Source organism: Chanos chanos, chromosome 4 (assembly GCF_902362185.1).
Source record: "Chanos chanos chromosome 4, fChaCha1.1, whole genome shotgun sequence".
Lineage (NCBI taxonomy): Eukaryota > Metazoa > Chordata > Actinopteri > Gonorynchiformes > Chanidae > Chanos > Chanos chanos.
This window is the reverse complement of record NC_044498.1, coordinates 53,545,524-53,558,489: the sequence shown is the minus strand read 5'-3', so window position 1 is coordinate 53,558,489 and position 12,966 is coordinate 53,545,524. Positions and strand designations below refer to the sequence as shown.

The 12,966-nt window shown below is 45.5% G+C and overlaps 1 protein-coding gene across 2 annotated transcripts in view; it reads right to left on the bottom strand.

Moving 5' to 3' along the window:
• Positions 1 to 532: 532 nt before the first annotated feature.
• The window catches only part of wdr11 (WD repeat domain 11), a 72,181-nt gene continuing 59,747 nt past the window's right edge, over positions 533 to 12,966 (bottom strand). For both annotated transcript variants that reach the window (XM_030771890.1, XM_030771891.1), the window contains exons 24-29: positions 8,176 to 8,271; positions 4,027 to 4,192; positions 3,653 to 3,750; positions 1,795 to 1,940; positions 1,214 to 1,293; positions 533 to 782 (exon numbers count right to left, since the gene is read on the bottom strand). In XM_030771890.1, the coding sequence (XP_030627750.1) occupies positions 580 to 782; positions 1,214 to 1,293; positions 1,795 to 1,940; positions 3,653 to 3,750; positions 4,027 to 4,192; positions 8,176 to 8,271 (789 nt within the window). In that variant the 3' untranslated portion in view covers positions 533 to 579. The remainder of the gene's footprint in view (positions 783 to 1,213; positions 1,294 to 1,794; positions 1,941 to 3,652; positions 3,751 to 4,026; positions 4,193 to 8,175; positions 8,272 to 12,966) is intronic.

Below are 12,966 nucleotides of genomic sequence, written 5' to 3'. Positions count from 1 at the left end.
ATCACGATACATAGTCAAAATTAAAGTGCAAAGGAAATCGATATTTGGAATGTTTATATGCTGTATGTGCCGTATGATTGTAAACCATCTGTGATCAAGAGATCTACTTTCATTACTATAAACTCAAACAAGCCGCATCTAATCATCACCAAACCAAAACCAGAACTGACACCAAAGAAAGACAAAGGGATTTTGAAAACTTGGAACATCTGAATTCATTTCAAATTAGTTACAGAAGTAATGGTTTGCCACCTCCAGTGTCTGACTTTACACACACACAGAGTTTTGAGCTCTGCGCAGACGGACAGAAAAAAGGACCTGAAATCCCCTTGATTACCACAGCATCTGGACCCATCTGCGCATGCTCTCTGCCCCAAAGCCCTACAGAACAACAGTTTCCTCTATCCTGACTGACAGTCCTCCTCCACACAAATAAAGTATTATTATTATGATTATTATTATGATTATCATTATTATTATTATTATTATTATTATTATTATTATTATTATTATTATTATTATTATTATTCATCCGTCGCTCCGCCTTCCTCCTCTCTCCCTCATTCAGTCAGAGCGTTGTCAGTCTGTGGTCACTGGAGGAGTCTGGATGTCATCTTCTCCCGGAGAGAGGTCGGGCCCTGCTCCTTCTCCCTGAAAGAGCTGCTCTAGGATCTCCTCCCCAGCACCTCCTGCCCGGGAGGCCCAAAGTGCCGCTCCTTCTCTAAGACCCATGGAGCGCAGCAGCCTGGCATAATCAGCAAACGTAGCACCAATCAACTTATGTGAAGAACGGGGAATTAAGGAAAAGCGTGGAACACATGGCATTTTTCCTACTCTAACATTATACAGATCTACCTGTTTCTTTAAAACCAGTTCTTTAAAATACAGGACCATGGATTTGTTTTGGTGCAGCATTGGCCTATCTGACTCATTCTGTCATGGAATCTAGGCATGTTGGAAATGGACCAGAACCCAAATGTTCCGTGGACTCCTCAGCTCAGTGTAAACTACTGCACCGAAAAAAATATGTGCATTCCGGCTCCACACACAGATAACTCAGAAGAGCTTTGGCGAAAGTCTGAGAAACTGATTGAGCATTGACAGCAAAGATTTGTCCCACTGCCTATTACTGTATCCAACAGGCAACCATGTCCCAATGTTACCTAATGACCGAGTCAGTTTTAAAGGCTGAAAACAGTCTTCCAAAGGATATTGGTGACTTCATTGGCCTCCATCACACCGTATTTCAGACAGGCTTCGATGAAGAGCGCTGCACAGTCAAAATACCTCATGCTGTTGGGAGAAGCAAAAGATTTCGTGTTAAAATAGACACAGCCTCCCTCTTTCCCTTTACTGCGAAACCACTGTCCTACATATTCACTGTCCACAGGATCTGCCAGGGAACAGCTCAGAGAGAGAGAGAGAGAGAGAGAGAGAGAGAGAGAGAGAGAGAGAGAGAAGGAAAGCAAGAGAGAGCTATTGAACTTTTCAGTGTTCTGGAGGATTTCTGTGTATTTCTGTCGTTGGGCCAGTGGTCTCAGCAGTGTCATACTGGTGTTGCTTTTTTCCAGTGTTTAATGTAAAATCTGTTTTACTGGATTGACCAAGGATCCTAATTCTCTCCAAACCAGATGTTCACATTCTCTCATCCAGACACTGCTTCACTGTGCTACCAAACCCAAATCCAGGGTTTGTCCCAGTTTCTCTGGTAGTCTACAGTGTGTGATCATTTCATAAAAGCAAACACATGCTGGAGTGTTAATCAAAGGATGGGCTGATGGGTTGAATTGTCACCTATGAAGCATCTCGCCCACTTTGTGGAAGCAGCCCAGAGAGAGCAGGACCAGGATGGCTTTGGACTTCTGGTTGACTTGAGGAGAACAGAGGTGTTCAGCCCAGCGCTTAAGCACATCAGAACTCTCTGCAGCATTCAGACGTACCTGAGATGATATTCACATTCAGCCTGCTTAGATTCCACTTTATCTTACATTATGTATATGGGGTGTACGTGGTATATGTGGTATACGGGATATATGTGGTATATGTGGTATATGGGGTATATGGGGTATATGTGGTATACGTGGTATATGTGGTATATGTGGTATAAGGGGTATATGTGGTATAGGGGGTATATGTGGTATATGTGTTATATGTGGTATACGGGGTATAAATGGTATATGTGGTATAAGGGGTATATGTGGTATATGTGGTATAAGGGGTATATGTGGTATATGTGGTATAAGGGGTATATGTGGTATAAGGGGTATATGTGGTATATGTGGTATAAGGGGTATATGTGGTATATGGGGTATATGTGGTATATGGGGTATATGTGGTATATGTGGTATAAGGGGTATATGTGGTATACGTGGTATATGTGGTATATGTGGTATATGTGGTATACGTGGTATATGTGGTATAAGGGGTATATGTGGTATAAGGGGTATATGTGGTATATGTGGTATAAGGGGTATATGTGGTATATGTGGTATATGTGGTATATGGGGTATATGTGGTATATGGGGTATATGTGGTATATGTGGTATACGTGGTATATGTGGTATACGTGGTATACGTGGTATATGTGGTATAAGGGGTATATGTGGTATAAGGGGTATATGTGGTATATGTGGTATAAGGGGTATATGTGGTATATGTGGTATAAGGGGTATATGTGGTATAAGGGGTATATGTGGTATATGTGGTATAAGGGGTATATGTGGTATATGTGGTATATGTGGTATAAGGGGTATATGTGGTATATGTGGTATAAGGGGTATATGTGGTATATGTGGTATAAGGGGTATATGTGGTATATGGGGTATATGTGGTATATGGGGTATATGTGGTATACGTGGTATATGTGGTATACGTGGTATATGTGGTATACGTGGTATATGTGGTATAAGGGGTATATGTGGTATAAGGGGTATACGTGGTATATGTGGTATAAGGGGTATATGTGGTATAAGGGGTATATGTGGTATATGTGGTATAAGGGGTATATGTGGTATATGTGGTATAAGGGGTATATGTGGTATATGTGGTATAAGGGGTATATGTGGTATAAGGGGTATATGTGGTATAAGGGGTATATGTGGTATATGGGGTATATGTGGTATATGTGGTATATGTGGTATAAGGGGTATATGTGGTATACGTGGTATATGTGGTATATGTGGTATATGTGGTATACGTGGTATATGTGGTATAAGGGGTATATGTGGTATAAGGGGTATATGTGGTATATGTGGTATAAGGGGTATATGTGGTATAAGGGGTATATGTGGTATATGTGGTATACGGGGTATATGTGGTATATGTGGTATATGAGGTATACGTGGTATATGTGGTATACGGGGTATATGTGGTATACGGGGTATATGTGGTATATGTGGTATATGTGGTATATGTGGTATAAGGGGTATATGTGGTATATGTGGTATAAGGGGTATATGTGGTATATGTGGTATATGTGGTATATGTGGTATAAGGGGTATATGTGGTATATGTGGTATAAGGGGTATATGTGGTATATGGGGTATACGGGGTATATGTGGTATATGTGGTATATGGGGTATACGGGGTATATGTGGTATACGGGGTATATGTGGTATACGGGGTATATGGGGTATATGCAGTGTGACAGTACCTTTGCAAGCCAGGCAGCACGATTCCACTCCCCATATGTCTGTAGATAACGACAAGCATCCGCTGCTTTGTCAATCAGACACAACAACTGAACACCCTCTGTGTGTTTGTGTGTGTTTGTTATGTACACAGCATAAAAAAAAGATAAAGAGAGAGAGGGAGACAGAGAGGGACAGAAAATAGCATGATTAATAACTGACAGGAGCAGGCAGAGGTAATCCAGGGATATGCATTCATGACTTGGCTAGAGAGCTAAACTGCAGGTGTAATTTATACTCTCTAATACACCAGCAGCTGAAGATTTATATGAATCAGACTCTCACATTAATTTAAACCTGGACTTGAGTTGAGGACCGAGCTGGGCCTGAATGTTACCTGCCAGTTTGCCGTTAGCAATCATATTTGTGGCCACCAGTTTGATGGTGCTTTGAGAGGGTCCAGAGGAGGTTATGGTGGTCACCAGACAGGCTTTGAGCGAGTCACAGTAGTAGCTGGGGTTGTCTGCACTTGTCTCCAGGAGAAGCTGAACTGCCCGGTCAGTCTGGGGGCACAGTGAACCAAAGGGATTAACAACAAGGTGAAGAGACAAAACTGGGAAAGGCAATGAAAGTTTCTTGCGTGAAATTCATGTTTATGCGAAAGAATTAGATTAGTTTACCAGCTACAGCATGTGAAATAGCACAGCTAAGAGTAAACATTTACTGCTGGATGGTACATCATGTGATATGCCTGAAAGAGCTTCAGTACAATAGACAGACAAGGCCTAATCTCAGACTGTCACTGTGGACCAGCCAAGCCTAATCTCAGACTGTCACTCTGGATCAGCACAGCATAATCTCAGACTGTCACTGTGGATCAACCCAGCCTAATCTCAGACAGTCATTGTGGATCCGCCCAGCCTACTCTCAGACTGTCACTCTGGATCAGCACAGCCTAATCTCAGACTGTCACTGTGCATCAGCACAGCCTAATCTAAGACTGTCACTGTGGAGCAGCACAGCATAATCTCAGACTGTCACAGTGGATCAGCACAGCCTACTCTCAGACTGTCACTCTGGATCAGCACAGCATAATCTCAGACTGTCACTGTGGACCAGTACAGCCTACTCTCAGACTGTCACTCTGGATCAGCACAGCATAATCTCAGACTGTCACTGTGGACCAGTACAGCCTACTCTCAGACTGTCACTGTGGACCAGCACAGCATAATCTCAGACTGTCACTGTGGACCAGCCCAACCTAATCTCAGACTGTCACTCTGGATCAGCCAAGCCTAATCTCAGACTGTCACTGTGGACCAGCACAGCATAATCTCAGACTGTCACAGTGGATCAGCACAGCCTAATCTCAGACTGTCACAATGGATCAGCACAGCCTAATCTCAGACTGTCACGGTGGATCAACCCAGCCTAATCTCAGACTGTCAGTGTGGATCAGCACAAGCTAATCTCAGACAGTCACGATGGATCAGCCAAGCCTAATCTCAGACTGTCACTGTGGATAAGCACAACCTAATCTCAGACTGTCACTCTGGATCAGCCAAGCCTAATCTCAGACTGTCACCGTGGATCAGCACAACCTAATCCCAGACTGTCACGGTGGAGCAGCACAGCATAATCTCAGACTGTCACTGTGGATCAGCACAACCTAATCCCAGACTGTCACGGTGGAGCAGCACAGCATAATCTCAGACTGTCATTGTGGATCAGCACAACCTAATCTCAGACCGTCACAGTGGATCAGCACAGCATAATCTCAGACTGTCACTGTGGATCAGCACAACCTAATCGCAGACTGTCACGGTGAAGCAGCACAGCTTAATCTCAGACTGTCACTGGGGAGCAACACAGTTTAATCTCAGACTGTCACTGTGGATCAGCCAAACCTAATCTCAGACTGTCACTTTGGATCAGCCATGCCTAATCTCAGACTGTCACGATGGATCAGCCAAGCCTAATCTCAGACTGTCACGATGGATCAGCACAGCCTAATCTCAGACTGTCACTCTGGATCAGCCAAGCCTAATCTCAGACTGTCACCGTGGATCAGCACAACCTAATCCCAGACTGTCACGGTGGAGCAGCACAGCATAATCTCAGACTGTCACTGTGGATCAACACAACCTAATCCCAGACTGTCACGGTGGAGCAGCACAGCATAATCTCAGACTGTCAGTGTGGATCAGCACAAGCTAATCTCAGACTGTCACGATGGATCAGCCAAGCCTAATCTCAGACTGTCACTGTGGATAAGCACAACCTAATCTCAGACTGTCACTCTGGATCAGCCAAGCCTAATCTCAGACTGTCACCGTGGATCAGCACAACCTAATCCCAGACTGTCACGGTGGAGCAGCACAGCATAATCTCAGACTGTCACTGTGGATCAGCCATGCCTAATCTCAGACTGTCACGATGGATCAGTCAAGCCTAATCTCAGACTGTCACGATGGATCAGCACAGCCTAATCTCAGACTGTCACTCTGGATCAACCAAGCCTAATCTCAGACTGTCACCGTGGATCAGCACAACCTAATCCCAGACTGTCACGGTGGAGCAGCACAGCATAATCTCAGACTGTCACCGTGGATCAGCACAACCTAATCCCAGACTGTCACGGTGGAGCAGCACAGCATAATCTTAGACTGTCATTGTGGATCAGCACAACCTAATCTCAGACCGTCAAAGTGGATCAACACAGCATAATCTCAGACTGTCACTGTGGATCAGCACAACCTAATCCCAGACTGTCACGGTGGAGCAGCACAGCATAATCTCAGACTGTCATTGTGGATCAGCACAACCTAATCTCAGACTGTCACGATGGATCAGCACAGCATAATCTTAGACTTTCACGATGGATCAGCACAACCTAATCTCAGACTGTCACTGTGGAGCAGCACAGTCTATTAGGGTTGCGTCGGTCAGTCAACAAAATTGACGAATGCGAGTAAAAAATCGCAGATGTGGACTTTTATTGTTGACGTGTAGAAAAATAGTGATATATAATGTAAAATCACACGTCTCATTTTTGACAGAATACAATACAATACAGCTAGCACTGGGCGACCACAGAAATGACAGGTAAAACAGAGACGGCGTTTCACAGGAGCTGATCAGTGACCAGTGTTAGGGGCAGAGAATGCCGGACACCCAACTAGCATTGACCCCAAACGAATCAGCACTCGCAGTCTAGGGACACAGAATAAGTAATCTAGTTAAGACTGGTCCCCTAACCTAATACCACCCTACGTGCTGCGTATAGCGTGGGAGTGTACCTGTACATGTGTATATTTAACTAAGGAGCTGCGTGGAGGGCTATACGGCCAAACCTGGGGGGGAGGTGGGTGGTGTCTCCACAAAGCGATTCCAAGGCGCCATGAGATCTGTGCGTTGCTTGACGAACACAAGCTGTTCCTGAGCAGGTGTGGTGATGGCAATCCGACAAGTGAGTGTGAAAACATAAAGACTTCAACCAAGGAAAAGAAAACGTCCGGAGGGTGGGATATCTCCAGCCGCAGCAAGACGCAGGGAACCCCAATATTCAGCCTGCCCGAGTTCTCGAGCTCCTCTCTCACGAGAGCTCATCCAGTCCCTCTTAAAGAGACAGCAACACCCAGGCAGGCGGCACCCTCCAGCATCTCATGTGTATGTCAGTGCCTTTCCCTACTCTATTACTACCACATCCTAACACCAGCGAGCCAATACAATCAAAGAAGCTGTGGTTCAAGACGTCCTGTGTTCCTGGTCCCACAGGATCTGCACTGTGCCGTATTTCACTGACACGAACTATGAACATGCCCTCTGGCCATTAGTGGACAAGACTAATGTACAACCTCCTACATCCTTCTAATAGGACACTACAAATAAAGGCACAGTGCCTCTCACTGTCCAGAGAGCAGGAGAGGAGAGAAGATGATTCACCTTGGCCTTTTCCTGTAACAACAACTCCAGAACACTGACTTTACCCTTTTGATATGACTTAAACAGCTTAAAGAATAATGAAATGTACTCTTCACTGTTTCAGTGAAAGAACAAGATTCTCTGCCATTCTATTTGCTGGTAGTTCTATTTCCCTCTGTTTGCATCCATATTTGTGTTAGATGCATGCCAATCATCCTTAACTGTGTATGGTTCCTTCACACTCCATACACATGTACACAATGTGCATATTTGTGTTTTCTGGAGACAAAGCTCCTTAAAAAGAGAACAGGGACTGACCTGGGCTACAGCTGGTTTGAATGTGAACAGGGACTGACCTGGGCTACAGCTGGTTTGAATGTGAACAGGGACTGACCTGGGCTACAGCTGGTTTGAATGTGAACAGGGACTGACCTGGGCTACAGCTGGTTTGAATGTGAACAGGGACTGACCTGGGCTACAGCTGATTTGAATGTGAACAGGTACTGACCTGGGCTACAGCTGGTTTGAATGTGAACAGGGACTGACCTGGGCTACAGCTGGTTTGAATGAGAACAGGGACTGACCTGGGCTACAGCTGGTTTGAATGAGAACAGGGACTGACCTGGCCCAGTAAAAGCAACTGGTCAGCACACTTCTTGGTGTGTTCATAACTGGATCTCTTAACTTCTTGCAAATGCACTCTTTCCAACTGGAATCTCTGTCAGAGGGAGAGAAAGAGAAAAAACACACAGACATCTATTAGATACATAAACACACACACACACACACACACATCCATTAGATACTTACACACACAGTTAAACACCCAGACATCTATTAGATACTTAAACACACACACACACACACACACACACACACACACACATTGATACTCACACGCACACACTGATACTCATACACACAGAAACTGATACACACAAAAAAACTGATACACACACACACACACACACACACACAGAGCAAAATATCCACCTACGGCAGCAAACATAAGTATACACACACACACACACACACACACATTTGACTCTAACATTTGATTTGACTCTTATCACATTTGGGTCAGTGGAGGTCACTGCTGGGCCAGATTTGGGTCAGTGGAGGTCACTGTTGGGCCAGATTTGGGTCAGTGGAGGTCACTGTTGGGCCAGATTTGGCCTTTGGCAGACAGCGGAATGGGCCTGGTCTATAGTACATCATATCAGACTGCTGAAACACAGCAAGCCTTTCAGTTAAACGTTTTCCATGAAAATGAGTAGAACTCAAATGCAAGCCTATGATATTCAATGGAAATGAAGAATTTAGAGATTATAAAACTCTCCAGCACCCATGAGCTCTCTTTGTTTTTTTCTCAGCTGTGTGTACGTGTGTGTGTACGTGTGTGTGTGTACGTGTGCGTGTACGTGTGTGTGTGTACGTGTGTATGTACGTGTGTGTGTACGTGTGTATGTACGTGTGTGTGTACGTGTGTGTGTACGTGTGTGTGTGTACGTGTGTGTGTGTGTGTGTGTGTACGTGTGCGTGTGTGTGTACGTGTGCGTGTACGTGTGTGTGTGTACGTGTGCATGTACATGTGTGTGTGTGTGTGAGTGTGTGTGTGTGTGTGTGTGAGTGTGTACGTGTGCGTGTACGTGTGCGTGTACGTGTGCGTGTGTACGTGTGCGTGTACGTGTGTGCGTGTACGTGTGTGTGTTTACGTGTGGGCGTGTGTGTGTACGTGTGTGTGTATGTACGTGTGTGTGCGCGTGTGTGTGTTGACCTGGCTGTAAATGTATTCTACAAAGGGCATTCTTAGCATCTTTTTTTGGAATCAAAAACACAGAATGCTGAAAATAGTCTCCTGTCAATCAAATCTATCAGATTTCATCAGTTTCATCTTAATGTTCATCTTTCAGTCTCAAAGCACAACACACATCCATCTGACTGTCCACAGTGATTGCCTGAAGTAATAGTGCATGTCAAAGAGATCCCATTTATCTTCATTTATCTAAAGCAAAATCCACAAACAAATCAACACAGTGTAAAACTGAGCTGGTGCTTTTTTAAAGGCTGCATGCAGTAAACCAACGCTGGAGGGGAAAGCTCTCTCAGGCCCATCACACAGATAAACCTCAGAAACACAGCCAGCTCGGTCTTCACACAGCTCATCTGCATTCTAATGCAAGTTCAGCCATTCAGTAAGTTCAGTAGCTCTGAAATTTCATATTGCTGGTGCACAGGACAAGCTGCGGACACTATGGCTTTCGGGCTGGAATCTCTCATTGGATCAGCCTGGTCAGCCCTCCTCAGAGGTCTGCACCACTGCTGTGACTGGTCAGATCAACAGATGAATGACCTTTGACACATTATATGAAAAAAAATCATAGCGTTACAGGATGTTCCAGACCCGTGTGGCATCATGAATGTGAGGCAGCTCTTCACATCGATCAGACAATGATGTTGATCACGATGATGATGAAGGGATGATGTTTGATCACGATGATGACGAAGGGATGATGTTGATCACGATGATGATGAAGGGATGATCTTTGATGTTTCAAGTGTAAATGCACACTGTAAATACACACTGAGGATTCTATCTGTCCCAGTTCTGAATGAAAATCATGTCTCATAGGCTGTGTCCCTCTTCAACGTACTGATATTTCGAACTCATCTTTCAGGACCTCTGCACCACAAATATACTCTGCAAATGCCAAAGGGAGACAACTTTGCCTTGGAGCACTTTGACAGAGATTCCTCTTCATTTATTTAAAGCTCTTATTTTACTCTTATTCGTACGACTAGTGCTCTTATTGCTGAGTTGACCTGTTTCTCTTGTCTCATACATTTCATTGTAACGTTGACCCTGTGTTAACTCACATATGACAAACAAACTCTCGAAGAAAGCTGGCATCATGACTGACCTGCATCTACTTGATTAGACAATTAATTACTTGTCTAAAGCTGTTGAAAGTGAGAGCTCAGGTTTTCATATTTGTCTGTTTGATCAGTAAAGAGAGGTTGAGAAGGCCAGGGAGCCAGGGCTGACAGAGACTCATAGTGCTCACGAGGACACAAAAACAGTCAGTGACCCAACTCAACACCTCTCCTAACACACGTCAGTGACCCAACTCAATGCCTCTCCTAACACACGTCAGTGACCCAACTCAATGCCTCTCCTAACACACGTCAGTGACCCAACTCAATGCCTCTCCTAACACACATCAGTGACCCACCTCAACGCCTCTCCTAACACACGTCAGTGACCCAACTCAATGCCTCTCATAACACACGTCAGTGACCCAACTCAACGCCTCTCATAACACACGTCAGTGACCCAACTCAACGCCTCTCATAACACACGTCAGTGACCCACCTCAACGCCTCTCCTAACACACGTCAGTGACCCACCTCAACGCCTCTCCTAACACACGTCAGTGACCCACCTCAACACCTCTCCTAACACACGTCAGTGACCCACCTCAACGCCTCTCCTAACACACGTCAGTGACCCACCTCAACGCCTCTCCTAACACACGTCAGTGACCCACCTCAACGCCTCTCCTAACACACGTCAGTGACCCACCTCAACGCCTCTCCTAACACATGTCAGTGACCCACCTCAACACCTCTCCTAACACACGTCAGTGACCCACCTCAACACCTCTCCTAACACACGTCAGTGACCCACCTCAACACCTCTCCTGACACACGTCAGTGACCCACTTCAACACCTCTCCTGACACACGTCAGTGACCCACCTCAACACTTCTCATAACACACGTCAGTGACCCAACTCAATGCCTCTCATAACACACGTCAGCGACCCAACTCAATGCCTCTCATAACACACGTCAGTGACCCACCTCAACGCCTCTCCTAACACACGTCAGTGACCCACCTCAACGCCTCTCCTAACACACGTCAGTGACCCACCTCAACGCCTCTCCTAACACACGTCAGTGACCCATCTCAACGCCTCTCCTGACACACGTCAGTGACCCACCTCAACACCTCTCCTGACACACGTCAGTGACCCAACTCAACACTTCTCATAACACACGTCAGTGACCCAATTCAACATCTCTCATAACACACGTCAGTGACCCACCTCAACACCTCTCCTAACACACGTCAGTGACCCAATTCAACACCTCTCATAACACACGTCAGTGACCCACCTCAACACCTCTCCTAACACACGTCAGTGACCCACCTCAACACCTCTCCTGACACACGTCAGTGACCCACCTCAACACTTCTCATAACACACGTCAGTGACCCAATTCAACATCTCTCATAACACACGTCAGTGACCCACCTCAACACCTCTCCTAACACACGTCAGTGACCCAATTCAACACCTCTCATAACACACGTCAGTGACCCACCTCAACACCTCTCCTAACACACGTCAGAGACCCACCTCAACACCTCTCATAACACACGTCAGTGACCCAACTCAACACCTCTCCTAACACACGTCAGTGACCCAATTGAACACCTCTCATAACACACGTCAGTGACCCACCTCAACACCTCTCCTAACACACGTCAGTGACCCACCTCAACGCCTCTCCTGACACGTCAGTGACCCACCTCAACACCTCTCCTAACACACGTCAGTGACCCAACTCAACACCTCTCCTAACACACGTCAGAGACCCACCTCAACACCTCTCATAACACACGTGAGTGACCCCACTCAACACCTCTCCTAACACACGTCAGTGACCCATCTCAACACCTCCCCTGACACACGTCAGTGACCCACCTCAACACCTCTCATAACACACGTCAGTGACCCAACTCAACACCTCTCATAACACACGTCAGTGACCCACCTCAACACCTCTCATAACACACGTCAGTGACCCAACTCAACACCTCTCATAACACACGTCAGTGACCCATCTCAACACCTCCCCTGACACACGTCAGTGACCCAATTCAACACCTCTCATAACACACGTCAGTGACCCACCTCAACACCTCCCCTGACACACGTCAGTGACCCAACTCAATGCCCCTCCTGACACATGCCAAAAACAGCTTTCAAAATATAGTACAATTTATGTGATGTACTGTACATTTACAATGCCTTAAAATTTCTGTCAATTTTAATCAATAGAAACATGACATCACTACATTCTGATTCAAAATCCGACATCCTTATTTCAACTCAAATTCAAGTTGAATTTCATGTTCAAAAGCTTTATCAGAAATTAATCAGAAAATTGTGAAACTAATTTTCCTAACTTCTGAGCTTGACAACCACATACACGCCACTCGCCGAACACAGAGGCTGCAACTTCTGCGGCAACTACAAAACACATTTTGTGCGTCTGTGTGTCGTGTGTATGTGTGTATGTGTGTTGTGTGTGTGTGTGTGTGTGTGTCATGTGTGTGTGTGTGT